The 25,177-nt window shown below is 37.4% G+C and overlaps 1 protein-coding gene across 1 annotated transcript in view; it reads left to right on the plus strand.

Moving 5' to 3' along the window:
- The window catches only part of PHIP (pleckstrin homology domain interacting protein), a 96,195-nt gene that overhangs the window by 46,547 nt on the left and 24,471 nt on the right, over positions 1-25,177 (plus strand). Inside the window, exons 13-20 of the mRNA XM_010133631.1 lie at positions 4,604-4,829; positions 7,843-7,980; positions 9,033-9,216; positions 9,890-10,013; positions 17,824-17,964; positions 18,807-18,883; positions 19,633-19,864; positions 22,667-22,786. Of these exons, the coding sequence (XP_010131933.1) occupies positions 4,604-4,829; positions 7,843-7,980; positions 9,033-9,216; positions 9,890-10,013; positions 17,824-17,964; positions 18,807-18,883; positions 19,633-19,864; positions 22,667-22,786 (1,242 nt within the window). The remainder of the gene's footprint in view (positions 1-4,603; positions 4,830-7,842; positions 7,981-9,032; positions 9,217-9,889; positions 10,014-17,823; positions 17,965-18,806; positions 18,884-19,632; positions 19,865-22,666; positions 22,787-25,177) is intronic.

The following is a 25,177-nucleotide window of genomic DNA, read 5'->3' on the forward strand; positions in this document are numbered from 1 at the left end:
GTATTTAAACATTTAAACATTGCATAGCCTGGGAGACAATTATTTACAGTAAATGTACTATATGATCTGGTGATACAGTTTTATGTCTGCTAATGAAGTTCTGCTGTCATGAATGCCTTGGTGCTTACACAGCAATGTTCCTCCATTACTGTGTGATTAAAATATTACATCTTTGTTCTAACACCATAGTCTACATTGTGTATTCCAAGTGTGGATGTCTTGCCACAGACCCTCATGACTGTAAAGATGTGTGGTGTTAGTTTTTTCTCTGTGGATGAACATGCTCTATAAACCATACAGCTGACTTAGTTTGGAGCGCCCACAAGGTCCTGGTTACATTACCACCCAGGGAAGAGGTGAAGTGTGTGTCTTCTCCCTCTTTCCAAGACTTACATGGACATACCTACTTCAGGATTTTTATCTCTGCTTCTGGTAGCTGATAGTTAAAAAAAGACTGTTGGCATAGTGCAGGCTTCTGGATATTGCCTCCTGGTTTGGATCTTTGGAGTCAGGCAGGCCTTGAAGGCATTTTGGCAAACAGCAACACAGAGGGGCCCGAAGGATGGAAAACAAAAGGAACCTTAATCTTTGTCCTGTAAGCCACTGCATTTCTTTCTGTAGTCTTCCAGATCTTATTTTCATGGTAATTACAACAGCATTTGCGTATTGAGGTATTGTTTTTTTCTTCATGTCTCTCAACCATGATTTGAAGTACTGGGCACTTGGCTGTGGTTGCTATCCCTGTTGTTATGATTGTGTATTTCCCCTTGATTTCAAAGAAAACAAATGAGCAGAGATACCACAAGCACCGAAAACCAGAATTATCAGATCATTTTCAAGGTCTTTGTCTTTCAGAGTTCTTACTCTTCCAAACTTTAAAGTCCTAATGGAAACGTTTTTCTTACCATGTCCATGGATTGTTACAGGTTTATTTTTCACTCCAGTCATTTTGTGAATCGTCCTCTGCTACTCCGTAATGTTGGAAATGAAATTAAAACCAAGAGCCTTTTTGCTTTTGCTGTGATAGACAGAGAGTTTCTTTTAAACTGTCATTTGAGAATTTACCTTGTGAGGGATTAGATCTATTTGAAGAATGGAAATATTTGCTTTTCACCTCTTGAATTCTACAGACCCTTTGTTCTCTTGGGATTTTTGCTGCAGTCTCTGAGAAAAGATTATGTTTAAATTCCTCACAAGGTGATTAAAAATTACTCTCTCCAGCTGTTACTGTGCCAGTGGTAATCTTGGCATTCTTGACCAGAGAAGAAGTGGGAGGAAATAGGACTCAAATTTGTTACCTTTTTAACCTCAACCTTCAATTCTCAGAAAACTTAGCTTGGAAGTTTCCAATCTCTTTCTTGCCTGGTTCCATCTCCTCTTCTGTTTTTGTCTGACCTGATTTATGGAAAAATGTAACTGCAGATACGTAGATGCTGAAGATCAGGTGTTCTTTTTTCTGTCCTCCCCCCTCAGATACTTAGAGTTTTTTCAGACATCTTGTGAGAATATGCTCTAGTAGGATCTGCCTCTCTTTTGGTGGGGGGAGATGTTGGTCTTTGAAGTGGTTTCTCTCCCTCTTGGGGGACGACTTTTACAGAAGAAAGGAGCGTGGTAACCTCTCCTGTATTCCTGCATACGTGAGTTGTGCCCAAGACGATGATACTTAGATAGTGTAAGCTCTGAGAGTGCAGACTCTTTAAATTTTCCACATAGATGTTTTTTCATGTTATATTCAGATAGTACCAGTGTTTCCTAGTTGACTGGAACCACTGTTGGGGTGCTTTTTTCCCCAGTGGGATCTTGGCCACAGAGATGACAGTGGGGTGTTTTTGGTTTGTTTGGTTGTGGGTGTGGGGTTTTTGCTTTTTTGGGGAGGTACATGTTTTTATGGAGTAATTTTTTAGTGGGGAGAGAAAAAATTTGCTGCTTGTTTAGGGCTCCTTTGTTATTTGACCCAATTAAGGGAAACTTAAGCCAATCTCACTTGAAATTTCTGAGTGTGTGAAGATCACCAGAGATGAGCTGAGCTCACTGTCAACAGGGTATGTGCTCTTCAGAAGTTCTTGCTTTATTGGAAACTTGTCCAAAAATGCCTAATGTCCAAAAGCATAAGGTACCTTTCTGTTGTTTTTACATCTTACATTAGACTAGATCACTGAACTTTCTGTTCCTGTAGACTGCCCGAACCACAGTTCATTCTTGCAGATTGATAGGTCCTGTGTGGTGGATTGGCACAGTATGGGGGAAAATCTCTTTGCATTTGTGTAGTTGTGCATTTGGAGAAACAACTTTTGGAGATCTTTTTTTGAGTTTTGAATGTGTAGTGTAATTACTGAAGGAAAGTCTGTAGAGCTCAGACCTTATGGAAAACATTGGCATTTAAACCCCAAGCTGGGTTTCTGAAGTCATATGTACGGAGAACTCCTGTGTCCTAATGGTGGTATAGTATCTTCTTGTCATGAATTTCATCTCTAGATGTATATCTAGAAGAAATAGGTCTAATTGTTAATACTTTTAACTGATTGTCTGCTGAACATAACCATTTAAGATTCTCTGAAATATCTAATTCTCATTTTTCTCAGGACTTGGAATAGCCTGAGAATAAGATTATTGCCCTGGGTTCCAGTAGGGACATTCCAGTGTTCTACCCGAGAGTTGGTCTGAGCCTGGGTTCTCCCTGAAATGCCATTCTTATTGTGTGCAATAGTAAATTGTTGTTTGCTTTCCACCCTACTACCATACCTGATTGCTCTATAGAGTACACAGAAGGTTAACTGCAGAGGAGTCTCTCATGGTCTTTCACCAGAGACTGTTCTAGTAGAGGTCCCTGAATCTAAGGAAGGATTTTCAGATCTTCCTGTAGTTACAAAACCTGGGATGTAACACTGTACAGCCAAATTACAGAACATTAAAACTCAGTTTGTGTGATCATACCATGGGAATTGCTTCTTTCTCAGTGTAGGAAGTACTTAATAGGAAGATTTACACTAGGTGAAAAAATACTGGATGCTCCACTATTTTGATTCTAGGGAAAATCGTTAAGTCCTTCTATAGGATCTCTATCTTTATCATAGTGAGCTATTTAAGCTGAAGGAGCAAAGTTGTTAAGCAGGCCTTGGTTCTGTCAGACATGTGAAAGTCTCATTCAGCCTTCGTTAAGTTCACAGAGAATCTGGCAACAAGACTTCGTCCAGTCAGGTCTTCTTACTGCACCTTGTCCATATGCACTTTTGTAAGGGTAGCCTTTTGAATCCCTGAAGTAAATTCTTGGTCATTGCATCTTTCCAATTTCTTCTTGTTGTTACTTTTCTGAATTTTCGTGGTGTCCAAAGCCCATGATTCCTATGACTTTTTAAAAATTTTTTATTTTAAATCCACCTCATGTAGATGTATGAAGGCACTTTCTCATGTTGACCGATGTTGTCATCTTTCCTTCCTGTCTTGTCACACCCAGGACGGGAGACCTCTCTCACTGAGAGACCAGACATCTAAGCAGATGCTATAAACTCTTCCTTATTTCTACAGAACAAGTTACTGGAAACTATCTTATGGATTGGTCATGATAGAGCACACTTCAGAAATTGCAGTATATTCTACAGCAATCTAGGCATTCCTCTGTCTGTACTCAAATACCTGTCTTTAACACTTGAGATTTTTTTGAGATCTCTTATGCCTTGAGTCAACTGTTTAATCGGTTTTATACTACACTGGAAATGTAATTTAAGTGAATTATTATTTTATGATTTTATTTTTCTGTGTTCAAACCTAAACTGAGTACATGAGCTGCGAAGGGGTTTTCTTGCTAGTAGGTACTGTTGGGATGTGCAGTATAAGCTTCAGCTTCCCTTTCGTTCTCTTTTCTTCTTGTGGTTCAATATCTTTCTGATTGCACCATACTGTGATATATGTGCCAATGAGGGATGGAGCATAAGCCTTTTTATGTACTATTTGGACAAAAGAATTTCTCAGTCCTGAGTGTCTGTGGAAAGTCATCTAGAATAAATCATGAGTAGGTGGACTGAAATAAAAAAAAAAGAGAACTTTGAGCCTGAAGAATCCAACTTTAGATCAACTTTTTTTAATCTACTGAAACTTTTCATATATCTAGCATTATAATAGGAATATATATGTTTGGCTGCTGGTGTTAAATTGTTTGGCAATGATGTGATGTGATAAATATTTTCCTATTCCTCCTCTTCCTACACCATAGCTCATAAGTCTGTGACACTTTTCATCATCAGAACATATATTCAGATTATAGAAGAAAATTTGTAAACTATTTAATAAGTCTATGCTGTGTTTAGTCAGATGTCTTCAAGTAGTTAAATATTGCCCCATTACCCTGCTCTTTAAATGCTTCTGATGCTTAAACATATGGATTATTCTCCTTCCACTATAATATAGAAAAGGAGTACTGGGAATAAAAAATAATCATGGAGTCATTAAATTTTCCCCTTTAAACTGAGATAAACAGACCAGCTTATAACCTTGTTTTTGCAAAAGCAGCCACGAGTAACATTGTTAAAAATACTTTTGGCAGTTATATTCTGATAATTTTTCTTAATAGGTTCTTTAAAAAATTACAAAATGACTTTGTTTACAGATAGCAGATCAGATGTTCTTTCATAGTGATTATCGGCCTCTTATCCGTGATGCCAACAACTTTGTCCTGGATGAACAGACACAGCAGGCTCCACACCTTATGCCTCCCCCATTTTTGGTTGATGTGGATGGCAACCCTCATCCTGCAAGGTATCAAAGACTAGTTCCTGGTCGTGAGAACTGCAGGGAGGAACAGCTTATTCCTCAGATGGGAGTGACATCTTCAGGTATGGAAAATTTCACTTCACTACACTGTAGCCTCTCTAGTTGACTCCAGGTGTTCTACAGTTTCCCTTTCACTTTGTCCTTTTGTTGTTTTCCTATTTCTGAGCATAGTAGTTCATGTGGCGTGGAAGAATTGCAATATTCTTGGCACTGATTGCTTGTGAATCAGTTTCATGCTTTTCACAACTTCACTTACAGTATTGTCTTTGATCAAATCAGTATTAGTTGACACTACAGTGCCGGTTAGCTTGGACCTCCTTTCATTATTGGAACAATGTATGATGATGAGTGAGTTTTCAGTTCATCTCTCTAGGGTAAGATTTCCTGCTTCAGAAAACCTAGGAAGTAGACTGATCTTCCTAGACAGATTGATTAGAACAGGTAACACCTACAAGAAGAGAAAAATGAGAGGACACCTGAAACATGCAAAATCCGCTTTATATGAAGGCAGTTGTTCAATTTAAGCTTTGATGGTTTGGTTAGAGAAGTCTGAAGACTTGTTGAGGATACAAAATCTAGGAAGTTCCTCTGAAGTGGTATCCTCCATGCACACAAAATGGGAGGAATGTGCCTATTTTGGGCCAATGGCTGGCTGTTGGTAACTGCCTAAATGTAGTCCACGTGGGTGGGGATTTAAAACTTCCCCTCCTTATGTGTCACTAGTTAGATATTAGTATGAATGAGCAAACAGTGACTGATGAAGGAAGCTTTCAGTGTTTTCAAGATAAGCCTTGACAAGTATTTGGATATTCTTGAAAATAGGGGAAACTGATGGTGCCTGGAAGCAATGGCTTATATATACACCATACTTAAGCCTGTGGTGTGTCAGACATTCCAGGGAGGTTGGCTGACAGTGTTGTTACCAAAAGATCTCTCTATCCTCATTTGTAGACCTGAGGATTATAAGACACTGAATACTTAAATAACAATTTTTAAGGAGCATTTCCATATTCCTTCTGAAATTGTAGGGAGAAATGCTACCTGAGAAGCAACTGTAAGAAGGAAAAAAATCCTTTCTGATAAATGTATGCCATGTTTTATTTCTAAGTTTTTAGCTAGTGGCTTTGAAGCTAATTTCGATGTCCAAGGAAGGATGTGATTTTACTTTGTTACTACAATTACGTCATGGATCCATGACATTTCTGAAATTCTCCAAATTTGAAAATGTCCTGGGCACATTCTCCCAATAGAATCTCTTGAAGCAAGTGAGACTCTACACACAGACCCAACAATATTGATTTCCATGGTGTGGCTGCATGACACATGAATGCCTATAGGAAGATGATGTCCGTAACATTTGGTTTAATAGCAGGAAGCCATCAACCAGACTGACAGAGAGCCAGAGAGATGCAGAGACAGAAAACATTTTTCTACAGTTTAGCAACGATATATGCAGTTTTTTGCAGAGCTAAACTGTGTTCATGTATTTTATATTTTCCCTTCCACTAAGGAAGCTCCGTTTTTTTCTGCAACTTTATTGTGAGATTTGTTGGTTCTCCCTCAGAGCAATGACGATTTATTTCTTGTCAAGTTTTCTGTAGTGGCTTGTAAGAGTAGGGAGAATGAAATAGTCGTGCTTGATTTACTGCTTAGATGTACATGAAGCTCCTTTAAATCATATGTTTTGAAAAATTAAAGTACATGCCAGTGTGGTTATTATTTCATTTAATGAAAAACAAAACAAACTTACTGATTGTTACAGTTACTTGTGAAAGCAAAATCTCACAAGCTGAATACATAAGACATTAATTTTGTTTAGGTAGCAGTTTCCTTATTTAAGATCATTCTTCTTTTATTAGTAGTATTTCACATTGTTTTCAGTAGGTGGTATGTCTGTTCACTAGATCACCAGATAAATCTGACGGTTTCACTTATGAGTCAGAAAACATCCAGTTTACTAGAACTCATTCCGTGATTCCAAGCTTCTGCTATCTTAAGGAAGTTGACTTCAACTGCAATAACCTTGAAACCCTGAGAGCACTGTCTTAAATGTTTATGTTCTTCCTTCATACCATCGTCTCTGAAGAGGTGGCTGCTCCTGTCTAGCCATGTAATCGAAGCTCTTCATTTCATAGCACAATTACTGTACTATCTTTTCTTTGATCTTGCAAAGTGCAGTTTATGCTACCTCTTTTGAATCATGCTGGGAAAATGATCTGTAGCTTATTTCTTTGAACATTGTCATCCCTCATTACAAAGTTTTGCAAGTTCTACTTCTCTTAACCAGACCTTCCCACCATTCCACTCCACCATCTGACTATTCCATTTGGAGGTATCTGGTTTCCTTTTCAAATCAGTAACCCTTGCTTTTTTCTCTATACCTCTCAATTTTTTTGACCCTTGTGAGTATGAAAAGAGGTTTTGTGGTGTTCATGCTTACATGCTGCGGATTTTGCTTGCTGTGCAGAAACAGTATTATCACTTTGTAATCACTTCTGTGAGAGCTGTTTTCTGTCTTTTATTTAAGAGACCTACCCAAAAGGAGGTTTCTTCTCTGTTTTGCATACCAAAGAAAATTAGCATTACTTAACCTGTGCCATCATCATGTCTATGTGGAGCTCAATCAAGCATTTTTACTGCTTGACCACTATAGATAATTATTTTCCAATTCAGTTATACCTTCTTGATATAGTTCTTTTGTTGATGCTCATTCTAAAATGTTTTATAATATTTTTGGGGCAGGCTAAGCACACATTTGAGCAATTTACATTGACTGAGCTGACAAAAACAGTTGTATTAAGCTTCTGCGACTTCCTGGCACTTGATAAAGTTTAAACTTTCATTAGAAGTAACGTGTGATCATCTTGACCCTGCCTCAGAAAATATAATGCTCTCAATGTATTAAGAATTGTTCTGTTTAAAAACCGGCTGTTGGAAGAATACACAGTAGTCCGTGTGTATACATGCTTACCCATGTGATTATATACTGTGGTTAGTTTCAAAGCTAGAAGTTAAATAAGCTGTTTGTAACATTTGTTTCTTCAACATTTGTGTGTTGTTCCCTTGTATTCACAGGACTGAATCAAGTTCTTAGTCAGCAAGCAAATCAAGAAGTTAGTCCGTTGGATAGCATGATTCAAAGACTTCAGCAAGAGCAGGACCAGAGACGTTCTGGGGAGGCAGGAACCAGTAGTGCCAGCCGGATAAGCAGAGGTAGATTACTGGGGGATCGGTGTTGTGGCTTTTTTGTTGAAACAGCTGAGAGCTGGAAAACACAAATCACACACATTACTGTGTGTGATTTATGCCTTTTTTTTTTAATGACTAGAAAGGAGGTATGGAGCAATAGAAAATAATGCAGCTTTTTCATCTTTTTTTACCTTTCTGCGAAACGCCAGGATTCTTAATATTACAAATTTATCTTTGTTAAAGTCATTGTCTTCTCACTGGGGGAATTTGCAGCAACTACGTTCCCTTAGAATTAACTACCCTACTGTTTAATTTTGAATTGGCCATGTACTTGATTGAAATCTAAATTTCTCAAATAAGGAAATAGGAGGGAGAAAAGAGGAAGGAGATACTTATTTCTCAGTACAGCTGTTACATATTTCAGTGTCTTGCACTAGATTACATGGTGGTTTTCAACACTTCAAAAGTCATGGCTAACACTCCATTTGAGTAAGCAAGAATAGCCTGTGTGCAGAAAATTGTGGGAAAATGTTGAAATTCTGCTATAACTTAGGTGTTTGAAGGATCTTGCATGTAAGTATGGTTTGGTTTGGGATTTTGTGGGATTTTTCTTTTTTTAATCTTTTGGCCAGTTCACTTTCTTGTCTGTGAATTTTATAGCTTGGATTCCTAATAATTTCCAATGTTGTGGCTTCATTTTTTTGAAGGTGGAAGACTGTTTAAGGAACACACTGATACAGTGAAATAATACAGATCTAGAATGTAGCAGCAATAGTCAGCTTCATGTAAATGTTTTCAAAAGCATTTTTAAAGAAAAGCAAATCAATGAAACACTTGCTTCACTTCAGATTGTTGATATAACTGCTTCTTTTCAATGTGAATTTTTACGAGTACTGAAGCCCAGTTTAAGAGTGTGTGTTGTCGTGTCTATAAATTAGGTTCACTTACTTCCAAAAAAAAATCAAATATTAATTGATAAAGTAAAACTCTTTTTTCCTTCCATTTTGAATTTTTGTTTTTAAATGCTTTCATTAGCATTTCAGATCAAGTACAACTATCACTTTTTGACTTCCCAGGATCTGTAAGTTCTACCTCAGAAGTGCATTCACCACCAAATATAGGATTAAGACGTAGTGGACAAATTGAAGGTGTGCGTCAGATGCACAGCAATGCACCAAGAAGTGAAATAGCCACTGAACGGGACCTTGTGGCTTGGAGTCGAAGGGTTGTAGTACCTGAATTGTCTTCTGGTGTGGCCAGGTAAATATAGTCCAAGTTTGCAATGAATTTTGGTTTGATGAACATAGTGAGGTTGAACAAGTTCGGAATTCACATTGTTACGGAACTATTTGTGTCGTATTTATCCATTGTGTGGTCTCATATTTTTATAAAATCAGTTTCAGTGTGAAATCAATTTTTGTTTGCATATTACTTGAAGAATCTTGAAATTACAGAACTATTGTGAATAAAAATTGAGCATTTAACAAATGACAGAGTAATTTAACTTGTATGTGCAATGGGATCTAGCTGCCTCAATGTTTGCTGACCTGTAGCATGATATTACAGTATGTTTTAACTTCATTTGTTCCTGCCATTATATGGCATTTCGTGGCTGGACACTGACCTAATCCATTAGCTGCCTGAGATGAATTTTGATTTCTGCGTTGAAACTTTGTTCCGTAATCAACTCTTGAGATGAATACTTAAATCAGTAAGTCAAAAAACTCCTCTAGCCACATTCAGACATAAGCTGCTCTAGCTTTTTAGAGTAAGACTGAAATCTTACTTTGTTTAGAAAAGATAATTCTAAAGTCATATCCTGAGTGTAAAGAGAAGGACTACTCTGTTGCTCAAAGAATGTTGTAAATTTTGAACGTTCATTCCTTGATTTGGAATATTATTTTGCTTTAACATCTCAATTTTGTTTTTTCAGTAGGCAGGAAGAATGGAGAACAGCAAAGGGAGAAGAAGAAGTAAGAGTTTATCGATCTGAAGAGAAAAGAAAACATGTAACGAGTCATATTCAAAGAGAAAACAAAATACCTACTTTCTCTAAGGTAAGTAGTCACTTAGACCTTATTGCAGAAAGAAGTGTAAAATTTAACTCCATGTGTTAGGCCACATAAATTTACATTCCTCTTCTCATTTTTAAATTTAAAAACCAACGGTACAGGAATTGGTTTACTTCCCCAGAGTGAGGAGGCATGTCTCTACTGTTGTTTCACTACAGGGATTGCTTTTAGAATCCCCTAAGTGAGAAGCCCTTCGAATCTGGTATTAGGGCCATGATCTGCTGTAGGGAATCTGTCACTTTTAATCAATACATCCTGCTACTATTGTCTGCTGTTTGACATAGTGTTCCATGGAAAGGTTCGATTAAAACTGAAGGCACAATTCTTAACACGTTTAAATACATCTCCAAATACAGAATTGGGTATTTTCTCTCATGGTACACTAATAATTACATTGCCGTTTTCTATGGCATAGTTTTAAGTCATGCTTTTTGCTAGAGCTGGAGTATGTTTTTCAGAAAAGAGGAAGACAGGATAGATGAAATAGAAGGGAATGGGTTGTATTGAAAATAAAATGTCTTAACTGACTCGATGTTTTCATATAACTTTCAAACACTTCAATCTTACGCCTTTTTGCCTGCAAGAAAATGTGAAGGCTGTATAAACGGTATTTACAAAAATCATTTTATATTTTGTTTGTTAGAAATCAGTTATTTATCTATCTCACATGCTTATCTGTGCTTTTCTAGCTAAATAATAGGAAGAATAATATGGCAAATAACTTTGTAATAAAGGAAATAAACTTTAAGCAACGGTAGAAGAGAAGCCATGCTTTCAGTTTTGTAGTACACTTACTGTAGATGAGACTGTTTCACCCTTAATCAAAAGCTTAGTAAAATACAGGCCTTCAAGAATGCCTACAAATTATCCATTGAAAAGTAAAAACCACTTATGGGGTTCAAGGTGGAAAAATGAAGAAATGAAATATTAAGAAAAAGTGTAAAAAAGACTATGCGCTTAACATTATCAGAGTACCATACTTAGAGCCTGTGTTGTTTATTATTCCCTTTCTTGGGGAGAAAGGGATGGAGATTGAAGGCGATCTCAAAATAAGTAAATTTCAGATGCTTAGTAGTGCTTCTGCATTTTTTTTTAATAATGAATTAATTTTATGTGCAGTAGAAAAAGTAAATATGAGATGGACAAGTTTCTACTTGGTACTAAATTGGAGCATAGAATTTTGCTTCTTTTACTGTAGTCAACCAAAGTAAAGCTTTCAAAAGAAGATGAACACTCCCCCACCCCCAGACAGTCCCCAAATAATTTTCAGTTTCTTTGTTCTTAAATTTTTCTTCAGTTTCTTTATTGTGTTAAAATTGTGTGCATTGCTATCTTAAGAAATGATACTGGATACACTAATTTTAATGTTGCAGTCATCAACATTGTGTTTGCTGAAAATAAAGTGAACAAATATTTTTCAGAGTACCTCCAGATTTTGGACATACAGGGTAGGGAAGAAGCTCTATGCCACTTGTGGTTTTGGAGGTGGCCATGGCAGGGCTCGGTAGCGAAATACCAGGACATCAGAAATCTTTAATTCCTATTTTTTTCTCATGGGAATCAGAGAAAATGGGCCTCACAAATTCCAATTTTCACAAAGTTCTTTCTTGTCTTGAGGGGGGATGTATTTTGGTGCTGAATTAGAGTTTCGTTTTGTTGAATTAAATGATTGCACTGCTCAAGGGTTTCAGGGTGTGATTTTTTTTCTTTTTTTTTTTCCCCCTCTTCAGCTATAGCCCAGTCAAAAGAACCTTCCTGATAACATAAATTCCTACAAACTTTACCCTTAAATTTCTAATTGGGTTACAGTTTTCCTAAAATACCACTAGGACATAAAAATAGCAAAGTAGGCTAGTTGGTCCAGCATTTTGGTTTCAGCAATTAGTTTATAACATCTTTGAAACAAAGAAACATGGATGTTTTTGAAAATCTCTCAGAGGAGAAAATTTTTAATCTCCAGACCTTTAAAGGTAGCACTAGATCCTTTTGAGCACCATATTTTCATTGTGTGTATTTATACCCTTAAAATCATTCAGAGCAAAAGCTAGCTTAGGAAAACCTTTCTTCAGTTTCATATATTTTCCCAGGAAAGACTGTGCCCTTCATTTACCTTGGTCCTATTTATCTGATGCCCGGAATTTGAGGGAGAGATAACTTGGTAAATCCTTTAGACACTTCCCACCTTAGTCCTGATGAAACATAGCAGAAAGTAGACAGTCATAGTCTCTCCACTTGAGTATGTCGGTAAATTATCCATATAGTAATTAGGTGTATATATTAGGTATTATACTAATTACAGTAACAGTTTTAGAACATTTAAACAAATGCTTCTTAAGCCCTGCGTGATACTTTTTTATGGCATCTCAGGACAAAAACTTCATATTTTTCCATAGTTCATTCTTCATTAAATGTCTGTTTTTAGAGAGCTTGGGTTCTTGAGAAGTACACTAATTCAGATCCCTTGAGGTAATTCAGAGGGATTCAGAAATGAGTTAAGTATCAAATGGGCTTTAAATAAGCAAATTTGCTAGAACAAAAGGGTGCTTGAACCAGAGTGCTGTGAGTCTGCCAATTAAATAAACTGCTTAGATTTTGGCGGTTTTCATTATTGCTTATGTTTAACATAATCAGTGCTTTTGCTCAGTGTCTGAACAGTAGGAGTGAAATTGCCATCTTCTGTAGTGTCCGTAAGAAAATCAAATAAACACCTGAGAAGAGAAGCAAGACTGTGCACACCAGAAACTGTTGCGTGATACTTTAGGGTTTTTTTTAAATTAGTAACTTAATTATTTAAAAAAAACCAAAAGAAATTAGTAACTCTAATTATAGCAGCTCTTCTATTGCTGTTGTATGAGGCGACTGTGTGGCTTTAAATACAAGCTGTGTTAGGTCAATGATATATCTGGAAAGTGCTCTGTAAAATCTTGCTTTTTCTTATGTGAATGCAGCATATTTTGATACTGATACCTTGTAACTTGTTCCTAGTAGTCCTCCTGTGTTGCATAGTGAATTGTTAAGGGTTTCGTGAAGAGAATTTATTATCTAGAAGATATAGGGAATACCTCAAAGAAAATACATGGGAAAACATCACCTTCTAGTCATTTATAGACCTAAGAATTAGAGAATCAAGAATTCTGGAAAGTCTGTCTTTCTACAGTACTGTCAGCTGGTCTGGGAATGGAGTAAACAGGGCTTGTATTAAAACATAGTGCTCGTATGCAAATTCAGTTGTATTCATACCGGTAGGAATACTGATTTTTATACCAACTTTGGAAATTTATCAGTTCTGTTCATATAATAATCATAAAATAGTACTCTGTTCCCTTCTAACTGAAAAGAGTTGAAAATACAGAAGTAAAATGAAAATGAGGGCAAGAACAAATGTTTGAGTTTTGGATTACAGATGCAGTTATTAACGTGTAGGTCCACAAGGAAGAACACAGAGGAGCTGTAATTACTTTTTGAGGAGATTTCAGAGTGTTACTATTTATTTTTAGTCCAGGGTCATTTTAGGGTCTGTTTAAAATCAGTACATAATTATAGATCAGTTTTCCTTCTTTAACAATATCTGCAACTTAGATGGAAGACACAGAAGTATTTGGATATTAAAAGTTAGAAAACCCATGCTTCTTTGACCCAGGTCATACTGAGAAATTTCTGTATGTGATTGCTTGAGGGACTAGTGGAGTTGTGTAGGAGAACCTAGAAGCTTGGGTATTTTGACCTGAATAGTATTTAGTATCACCAATCTGCATGTCAGATGAAGAACTCAGGTAGACTTCTGAAGTCATTGGTGATGAATGGGTTTTTCTCTGATTATTATGAAACAAAAATGCTTTTAAAACACCAGACAGAAACCTTGATGACAGATGGCATTGGTTCAAAGTGGGACTGTATTTCAGATTTTTCTCAGGATCATCAAGCACAGGGCTCTGTGACAGGCTGTGGAGTCTCCAGCAATGGAGACAGTAAAAAATTGTCTGGACGTGGTCCTGGGCAACTAGCTCTAGGTGGCTGTGCTTGAGCATTGAGGTTGCACAAGATGACCTCCAGAGGTGCTTGCAACCTCAACCACTCTGAGGAAAAAAAACCAAATTGCTTTTTGCGCTAACAGTTTGGGCATTTGTTTATGTATCATCTGGGGTTCTCATGGTCATTGAACCATATTAAATTTGGACAAAAGTATATATTAATGACCTTGGTAAAGCAAAGTATCCCTCTCCAAATAAATAAAAAATGAAATTCAGTAAGGAAAAATTTAAGGTCATAGAATTTAAAGGTCAGGGTTGAAGAATTTAAATAGCAAATCTAATAATGAATGAAAACAGTTATGTAGGCTACTTGATGAATTTTTTTTTTCAGCATAACATTTCAAACATCATGTGAAAAGCATGTGCAAACAAAAAAGCCAAAGTTTCCTTTCTTTGTCTTAAAGAGGCTGTGAGCATCTGTGTAGTGTTGGACTTCTGATACTGGACATGTGCTTGTGCCCTGCCTCTGTTTAACTTTCTAGTAGAGGGTAATTCCTATTGTCTTAGGGAAGGAGGAACCATTTTCAGATAAAAAATAAATACTGCTGGTGAAGAAATACTATGAAATTATACAGCTGAAGATGTCCAAAATTGCTGCAGCCCCATAGGAAAGCACATCAAAGCTCTGCCTTGCCAGTGGAGTCACAGCTGTAAGGATGGTAGAACGCAGTGGTCTGGATCATCAGGACACTACTGAATTTCCACTGTATCTTTCACAAATGGTGCTACAAAGACCCTTAGCAGTGTCCAGATAGCTTGTTTGTATCTATCCCTCTCAGATACAGGAAATGCCATCATTTGCAATTCACAGAAAAACTGTTCTGACAGTAGGCATAATTTCAAATGTATCTGTAGGTGTGCTCTGATACTGACTGGAGGCCTTGGATATGATACAGAGTACTTGTCAGCATATATGACTATCGTTCATTGTAAAGTGTATCAAGAGAGAGCAAGCGATTATTGATTTGAGGATCAGGTTATCTTAGCTTTATTTTCAAGCTTCCTATTAGAGTTGAGAGTCTAACTTAAAGCTCTTTCTTTAAGATTTATATGGGGGGGTGTGGGGGTGTGTGGAGTTGTCCGGAGATCATCAGCTGTTTCCTCAATCATTGTTGAACATGCTGGTGATAGATACCATTTTGTCAGAAAAAGCTTGTAATACTTTATCTTTGTAGTCAAACCTTCATGTGCAGTCCTGTCCTTTGTTCCCAAAATAATGAAGACCTGCCTGTCCTGTGGCTTCACACCAGATTTTGGCAAAGCTGTGTTGAATATGAGTGATGTTAAAATACAGGGTTTTTTTGCAAGATGTATACCTTATGGTCCTTTTTCTGATCCCTGCTTGAGCAGTGGGGTTGGACAAGCTGACATCCAGAGATCCCTACAAACTTCAATCATTCTGTTACGTATGGATAACTACTTGTGGTTTTGTTTTTGGTTTTGATTCTTCATTCTTATTTTGGGTTTGTCTCTTTCCCAAAACAGTTTGGCATCACTATGGCCCAATATTTGTACAGTTATGTTACTTGCTTCCATAAAGGAATGAAGGGGGGGTGGGGGTGAAAGCTTTTTTCCTTAATCTTTGAACTGACGAAAGAGAAGAATTCTTTCCAAACCCAGAGTAATGCAAAGCGCTTAAATTATCCAAGGATTCATAGTTACAGTGTAAGTAGGGGGAAGCTGTGTTTATCATAATAATTTGAGAGATCTCACCTCTGAATAGAAACGGGGATGTGAATTTTTAGGACTTTTGTCTTCTTTCTAGAAACAAGAGCATTACAGTAAAGCTCTAATGTAACTTTTGCAGAATAGGCCTTGGATTAGTCAACTAAAGGGTACTTGACTGATTTGTTTCCCTCAGCTTATGTGATTCCATCCTATTGTCCATGCTTCCTCCTACGACGTTTCACGATACTAAGAGGCAGATGGGCAGTTGCAGTCATGCCTGAAAAAAGCATGTCTCTTTTAACAGTGAGGGTAGGAGAAAAGCTCTAACTACCAGAGTTCTGCATGTCGAGGAAGACCGTTGTGGTTTAATTCCAGCCGGCAACCAAGCAACACACAGCTGCCACTTGCTTGCTGCTCCCCACCCCCCCAACCCCCACACTGGGACTGGAGAGATAATCAGAAGGATAAAAGTAAGAAAACTGGTGGGTTGGGAAAAAGTTTAATAGATAAAGCAAAATACAGGCATGCAAGCAAAGCAAAACCAAGGAATTCATTCACTACTTCCCTTTGGCAGGCAGGTTCAACCATCTCCAGGAATATAGAGCCCAATGACTTGTAACGGTTACTTGAGAAGACAAATGCTTTATATGCTGAGCAGGACGTCATATGGTGTGGGATATCCCTTTGGCCAGCTGTCCTGACTGTGTCCCCTCCAAACTTCTTGTGCACCCTCAGCGTACTTGCTGGTGGTGGTGTGTGGGAAGCTGAAAAGGCCTTGACTTTGTTTAAGCACTGCTCAGCAATAGCTAAAACACCCGTATTTGTGGTCACAAATCTAAAACATAGCCCTGTACTAGCTCTTGCGAAAAAGTTAACTCTTAGCCAAAACCAGCATGCTAAGAAAAAACAATGCTTAGCCGCTGCTACTTGGCCAAGTTTAGTAGTTTTTGCAAAAAAAGGAGGTGGGTTATTTTTTTTGCCCAATAAGAAGAATTTAATGTCATGTACCAGCTTTCATCTTACATGAAAGAAAGATCTTCTCTTTCATGCAAAAGAGAAAATCCAAGAGGAGTAGGTACAAGCAGTCTGCTCTACTAGAAGGCTCTGGTAATAGCAATTTTCTGTGGTTTCTTTGCTCCACTTCTGCTTTCTTCATCCCTGGGACTGGCTTTTTCAACCATATCAGCACCTAATAGACAGATAGCAGAGGTTTTCTTTGTGGAAGAAAGAGAGCACTGGGGAAGCGTACCCCCTTTCGTGGGGTGTAGGAAATGTGTCCAGAAGCTATTTCGTTGGGTCTGAGCTGGACTGAAGTTCAAGTACAGATACCAAAAAGATTAGCACAAAACTCTTGGAAGTCATAGCTCTTGATTTTTGGGGGGTTTTTTTGTTTTGGTTTTTTTGCCAAGGGTTGGGGACTAATACAAGATTATATACTTTGTGTTGAGAGCAAGTGTTTGCATTATGTATGTTCTACAGGAGGAGCAAAACCTCTTTTTGCTGGAGTGTGAAGTGTTTAGTAATTACATCCTTATTTCATTCTTCTGAGCTTTGTAAGATCTCAGATTATTTCCAACTGACTCATTCTTTTGAACTTTTCCATGCATCATCGTACCATTTAAGAGCCTTTACTTGCTAACACTCATCTCTGTATGCTAAGGCATGTATTGCTATGTGGGTGTCTCTCCCAACAGACCTGATCCCTCTGTTGCTAAATCACACACTCTGGAGCTCTCTGTAAGAGTCCGCTTTCCTCTGATGGCCATTTTCAATGTAATTTTGACCTATTACAAGCTCTTAGCAGCCTATCAGTAGTTACTTGATAGGTACCTTGTAGAAAATGAAGAGTTTTAATAATTAAAGATAAGCATTTTCTATTTTATCTGGGAAGGATATATTGAACTGCTTGTTGCTTATATTTAGCTATGCTGTTTAGTTTTGGACTTGGGCCCGTTTTGAATTTTGTGACATTGAAACTTGTATCTTCTTGCTACTGCAAAAATTGCTTCCTTGAGTACTATTATTAAAGAAAATGCTATGTGTTAATAAAACATATACTCAAAAAATTAAGTATTTTGACTTTCATGTCTTCACAGAACCATTCTCATGATCATTTACTAGACACTAGCGACTCAAGAAAACAGCAAGCTAATCAACACAACTACCGTACGAGATACGCAGTAGAGGAAACTGCAAGGCCTGCTGAAGAGCTAGAAAATGGACATAGTTCCTCAGATGTAAGCTCCTTTTCCATGAGACAGTCTGATGTATTCCATTTCTACTCAGTGAGCCATTTTGTCAGCTAATCAAGCATTGTTTCTGGTAGAGAGCCAGGTTACATTTTTCATTGTGCGTTTCACCTCTTTAAAAAATTACGCTGAATTAATTTTTCACATGCTGTTGTGTGCAGTTAGTTTTGACTAAAAAGTAATTGATGAAAAGAATAAATGCTCATCTTTAAGGGCATTTTGCAAAGTATATGGGAGCAATGTTGAATCTTCCCTGTATTTGTAAGCCTACTCAGTATGGCCTATATGGCCTAGCAGCAGCTCTAGGTGGCCCTGCTTGAACAGGGAGGTTGGATGATAGAGCCTCCAGAGGTCCTTTCCAGCCTCAACCGTTCCATGCTTCTGTAGCTACAGTAGAGAAACGAGTCACAAAACTATATAAAGTTTGTACTGGATTTTTTGTTTGATATTAATTGAAAAGAAGTGGAAATACTATATTAATGAGACTGCAAGACAATACTCAGAAAAATGAGCTGGCCTTTTAAAATGGACACTGAGAAGCACTTGGGTCTCCACTGGCTATATGCTTAAAAAAAAATACTGCCCTACACTCTGTGTCTGTCCAGCTGTGTAGGTATTTCTTACTTCTTTTAATGAAGTCCATTAAAGTAAAGTAACTGTCTGCAAACTAAAATACCTTTCTAACAACATAAAGCTTTTATAATGCTATGTTTATAACACATATAAAGCCTAAAAGAGTCTTAGTCATATTGTCATGTATTACAACTTTGAGTTTCAAAGAAAATGCTTTCTTTTTCCCTGCCCTCCCCCTCTGCGCCCCACCTTGTTAGGAAGGGGAAGTAGTTGTTGCCAGTGGTGGAACGTCAGAAGATGATGAAAGAGCCTGGCATAGTGATGGCAGTTCTAGGTAAGTGACAGAATAGCTTACAGAAAACAGTTCTGCGGATAAATTTTAGATGGCTTTCTCTGTGAGCAGTTAATGAATAATAACTAAAACTTGTGCACATTTAGAACAAAAGATTTAAAAGAACTTAGAACTTTCAGGGTTCAATTTTCAGCTATATTACTAACTAAAATTTGGGGAAGGTTTCATCCTTTTGTTTGCCAGAAGCAGAGTTGTTTCTAGTTGGTTTTGCAGAAACTCGGTTCTTTTCAGGCACACTCAAACCTCAGGCATGTGGTAGCCCTTTCCTGTCAGTCTGAGCTGTGCAACTGCTTCTGCTGACCCTTGGTTTGAAATTAGACAGTAAGGATTGAGGTAGCTTCAACCCAACCTTTGTTTCTTCTTCAGGTTTTTTGTTTGTTTGTTAGCTTTTGTTCAAAGCTATTCAAAACCACAAGTCCTGAAGAGTAATACGCAGGGTTTTTTTAATGTGTCATCTTCAATTGACCAAGTAACCAGTGGATTTACTTCTAGGGATGATAGAAGTTATGCTCTTCGCAAGACTGAACTACCTCAAGTTTTGGTTTACTACCATGTAAAGTGTAGATAAAATACAGGGTTTTAGGCACCAATTTTTAAAATGTTGTTATCTAGACTGATAACTATAATCTTGTATTGGGTTACATTACAGAATCTAATGCACTCTGAACTGCTTTTTAACTTTTGGATTTTAATTTCTTTTTTTTTTTTTTCCTTTGGTATATCATATGTAGTGACTACTCTAGTGATTATTCTGACTGGACAGCAGATGCAGGAATCAATTTGCAACCACCAAAGAAAATTCTTAAAATTAAAACAAAGAAAGCAGAAAGTAGTTCAGAGGATGAAGAAGGACCTGAAAAACAAAAGAAGCAAATCAAAAAGGAAAGGAAAAAAGGGATTGAGGAGAAAGATGGACCATCAACATCACCAAAGAAGAGGAAACCCAAAGAGAGAAAACAAAAGGTTAGATGTTCTTTGTATATTACGTGGTGTTCGCTCCTGGTGTCTTAGATTAATGATTCAGTTATGTATAAAATGTATTATTGACTAATTTGAAAACACATCATGACTTTTACTTGTAATAAGTGATTATTGCTGACTCTTGTAAGTCAAATGATAGATTGCTGTAATGATACACTTCATGAATATGACACATTTCACTTTAGGAACACTTGTAATGTTCTTAACACCATCTTTTCTCCGACCAGAAATTCCCTTTCTGTGGATGTATCGAGTATTGGTATAACATGTGCCTGTGTTTTTTCTGTCTCCCTGCTTAGTTGCAATTTCTTACAGGTCTGCACAGTTGTGTCTTTTTTTTTTTTCCTATTAATTCCTCAGTGTATGATGTTTGCATTATGCCTGCCACTATATTCTGTCAAGGGGAATTTAATTCCATTGGGTTTTTGTTGTTTGTTTCGATTTCTTTCTAATATAACCATGAATTCAAGTTTAGATAAATACATGCAAATTTTCAGTGACTTGTTATTTTCAGTGTGTTGTGGTTTTCTGGAGGTTTGATTTGGTTTTAATTGTTAGCTTAGAAAATGTCTTTTCTTCATTCTTTCATGACGGAGACCAGAAGTGATCTATCTGGTTAATGCTAATTGCTTTTGTAAGCTCATAGCTTCTATTTTAAAAATACCTAGGGAAACCAACTGTATCATCTAAGTAATTAAATAACTGTATTTTATTTATAAGATTAGGAGTCCTCAGCATTCCTTAAAATGATTATTTCAGCATTTTGACCCTTATTGGAAGGTAGGCTGACAAAAACCAGCTGTTTTGATGTGCTGGTTGGCATAGAATCAGCTTTGCTGTGAATCTGTGGTATGACACGCAGGATGTTAGGTGGTAGTCTTTACTCTTTGATTAGGCTACTTTTTGCTTATTGTATGCAGTCATTGGTTGTAATGTCAATACTAATAGTATCTTGGTATTTCCACAGTCTGAAACAAGAAATGAGATTGGGAAAATAGATGGTGGGGGGTGGTTAATGGTTGAAACTTCCAGTTTAGTTTCTTGATAGAAAATATGACTGCCTGACAGCCTAGTCTTTCCTCTTAGATGAAAGCTGAACTACGTATTTGTGAAATCTTGCATCCATTTTGGTCCCAGTTATCAAGATGCAGAAGGTCTTTGATTCCAAAAATATCAGACATAGATATTTCAGATTTTTAAAGATGACCTGCTCTTTTCTTGAAACACAAGGAAATATTAGACTGGAAGGAATATCAGAAAAACATCCCTCTGCCCCTAGGTAGGCTTAATTATACCTGTAATTTCTGACAGATGTTTGTCTTTGAAGTTTCTTGTGGTGGAGATTCTACCTCCTTACTGGGTAGAGAGCTTACAGTTGTTACTCACAGAAAGTTCTACCTGATTCCTGAACCTGGATCAAAATTAGGGCTTTCTGCTGAGGAAGAAAGTTTTTGACAATCTTTATAACCAGGCACAGAATCTTAGGAATTATGAAAGGAGTAGAGAAAGGATGTCATTCTTCTTTATTAATGCATGGACCATCAAGATCTCGAATGGTCTTGTAATGATCTTCTAATCCTTCTTCGCCAAAAAACAATCTAAAACATGTTTAAAAGCTATTTTTTACTACCTTCCCATAATTCACTAATGAGCTGACAGGCTTTGCCCTGATGCAGTGCATCAGTTTTCACAAGACAACCTCAAAATCCTCAAAACGTTTGAACCTCAAAATCCGTAATGTGCTTCTGTGTTAGTGATGTCTTGCAATAGGGGGGTTGTGTTTTGGTTTATTTGTTTGCTTGGTCATTTTTAACTGTGCGCAGGCTTTTTCCTGTGGTACCCACCAGTGGTGCACTCTAAGCAGTTTCCATCCTGGTGAAACCACATTTGACTTTGTGCATTGGAGTTGCATTTGGAGTGTCCCATTTGCAGTCTGGGGATGCAGAGTGGATTTCTGTAGGGCTGCTTTCTGTATGCAAACAAGACTTCTGCTACTTTCAAAGCAGCCTGGCATGAATGGTTGTACACAAACCTGTTCTATCTGGCTTATTAGTTACAGACGTGCAGTTTGCATCTAGGACCACCAGCTGCGCTGAGCTTCGTTACTTAAAAATATGTGATACGGACTTAAAATCTGTGAAAGAGCTATCTGGCTTATTAGTTACAGACGTGCAGTTTGCATCTAGGACCACCAGCTGCGCTGAGCTTCGTTACTTAAAAATATGTGATACGGACTTAAAATCTGTGACAGAGTGTTTTTAGCACATTATAATAAACATACCAGGAGGTAATATAGATGTACGCAATCTAGATCACTTCCACATGCTTTACCTCTGTTTGTTTGTTAACCTCTTCCTCATTTTGTGGAGCTTCTTAGTTGGAGTGAGCTGTAGAGCTGTAGTGTCTTATGGGCCAAAGCAACTGCGTGGATTTGGTTAAAGAGAATGGCGTATTTCGGTTTTATCTTTTTGGTATGAGATGTGGTTACTGAAATATTAATAAATTCAGTCTTTATTAGAAGAGGCCCACCACCCCCAAAACCAGCAAACTAAAAAAAAATAAACCCCTTAAAAATCTGCTTAGTTTTTCAGATTATTTTTTTTGTTCTCAGTGTTACTGGAAGCAGTTAAGCAAGATTTATCTTCACATTGACAATAGTTTCCTTTTTGTGATAAATAGACGTAAGAAATGGCAGTTGATTTTAATAAAACAATCCACAAAAATATAAGGCTTCTCCAAGTCCTTAGTTTACTCATATTAATCTTCCGTGTGCACTTTCTTCAGAGGCTGGCTGTAGGAGTTCTGGCAGAAAACGGTCTGACACTGGAAGAATGGCTGCCTTCAGCATGGATTACGGACACTATTCCTCGTCGGTGCCCTTTTGTGCCACAGATGGGGGATGAGGTATTGTAGTTTTTCCTGCTGTGTCCTTGGTTCTTTCAGCTTGTTTTTGCCTTTTTTATTTTCATCTGAGCATTTTTTTCCCCAAAATTTATTATCAGAATATTTTTTATTTCTTTCAAAACATTCTTTGATCTGAGTAAAATTTGCTTTCGCTTCCTCTGTACAGTGTTTCCTTGACTTTTTTTTCGTTTCATGCTGTTGCAGTAACATTCCTTCTTGTCCTGTGTTCAATGTGTTAATTTCCTTGTGACTCATGTATACAAGCTGTCTGAGCTACTTTATGTAGCGAAACTAGTCCTCAGTTGTAGAGCATCTTCTTCGCTGAAAAATAGGTAAGAAATCAAATACGAATTTAAGTGGTTCAGAAAACTTCAGTTGGGACTTGAATTAAAAACCAGGAATTGGACCTCTGGGAGGAGCATGGTTACTTGTGTTGGTTTTGTTTTGTATTTGTTTGTTGGGGTTTTTTAAATTCATTTGTTCTGAAGAAAAATTCTGACAGTGTCCTTTTCACTTGTGTTTCTGCTATCAGAAAACTTGTGCTGGTCTCTTACAGCAGTAAACCACATGAGAAGTTTTGTATGTATGTGTTTTATACAAACTAGACTGTAAACTCTTTGTAAACATGGCCCAGATGACTCAAAATACGATAGAAAAAAGGACACCTGCCAGTTTCTACTTTGGAATATATAGCATGTGAACATTACAGTGAATTGTATGAATAAGTATCAGATAGATGGCAGTCCTGAAGACCAGAGTCTGTGCGTGTTTCCTAAAATCCCCTCAGGTTAAAGTAGAAGGAAATAGCTGGCTTCTGCTGTAAATTGTGTATTCTGTAGGCTCTTTAGGGAGTGACGTGTTTCTGAGGTACTAAACAGAGTTCTTGTATACTCACACCTTCAGATTGCAGTTGGAGAAATGCTTGACATGGTGGCAAAGTTGACTGAGTTTGGTCCTGAGCTAGAGCTGTTGGTAGGTGCACACCACCGTAGAAACTGAATCAGAAGGAGAGGTTGCATGCGTAAGCAGTTTCGTTTTTACTGGATCACTTCACTGATGCACTTCACATCATCAGTATTGCTAGTGAGGGAGGGATGGAGCACTTCAAGTTGAGAGTTGCAACTGGAGAAAATGCTTATGTATTTATAACCTCCAGCAATGTTTTGTAGACTGTGCTGTTCAAAAGATCAAGTCCAAATAATTATATTTGGTTCCTGATAACCATCTGGATACAGTGAAGCAGCCAAGGATTTATCTGTACCATATTGCTCTGGAGACTTCAACAGCGTATCGGTTTAGTAAGATAAACTCGTGTGTTTGGTTTGGCACCTACTGAATAACATGTGCAGTGTGTGCAAGGAATATCTAAGTAGACTGCATCTGTTTACTGAAAAATGCTTTATACTGGTGAGCAGGAAATTTCCTGTCCTGCACCTAGAAAGTAAGTAGTTGCACCAATAGAGACTATGTTTATAATCAAGCTGCTCTATCTAAAATTCAATCTCTGATACTTGCCCTCCCTAGCTTTGTGTAAAAGGGAGAAGAAGCTATACGGCTAGAAAGTTTCTTTTGAGATCCACGGAAATAAAATATTGCTTTAATTAGAGAAATATGATGAGAAAGAGGTCTTGTGTGAGCTTCGAATACTTTGGTGGATGGTTGATACTTTTGTGAGATTTGGGAGGAGAGGTATTTTTCAAATTCATTCTTTTACAAGTAAGAGAAAACAGTAGTGCTATATTTAGTTACACTCAGTGCGTTAGAATAGCACATAGCATCCCTTTTCCCTTCCTGAATGCTGTCGTTTACAAACCTGTGTCATGTGTCTTGAGGAATAGTGGAAGCACATCAGAGAGATGGGACTGCAGTTTCCCTGTCTGATTATCAAAATACAATGCGCATTGATTGGAGCATTCTGCCATTAGCACGATAAAGAACAGTTTTGGCTGGGTTCTACAACAAATATGCAGAAGCCAGAATTTGTCAAGATTAAAAATACAATTTTCTGGTAAAAGGCATAATTTTTTTTTTTTGCATTTTTTCTTTCTAACTTGTTCTGACAGAAGATGTGATGCCAAGAGCCATTTACAAAATAAAGATGTTTCACTTCTGTGAAACAGTGGGTTGAATTTATGTAGATAGAGGTTTAGCAGGAGGAGTAAGTGTAGGAGGAATTGTTTGTAGCCTGTTTGCCACCAAGTGGATTTTTTTTGTTTTGATTCACTGGAAGGTATGGGAAACAATTGTCACAACGTTGAAAGTGTAATTTAAATTAGTTTTTTTCTAGTTCTGTCTTTCAGTAGCCTCTCCCTTTTCCTGCCAGTTAGATTCTGACAGCGTCTAGGAGATTCTCACCACTTCCATGCCTTCGTGTGCGCTACTGTACGTTCT

Source organism: Buceros rhinoceros, unplaced genomic scaffold (genome assembly GCF_000710305.1).
Source record: "Buceros rhinoceros silvestris isolate BGI_N320 unplaced genomic scaffold, ASM71030v1 scaffold3873, whole genome shotgun sequence".
NCBI classification, from domain to species: domain Eukaryota; kingdom Metazoa; phylum Chordata; class Aves; order Bucerotiformes; family Bucerotidae; genus Buceros; species Buceros rhinoceros.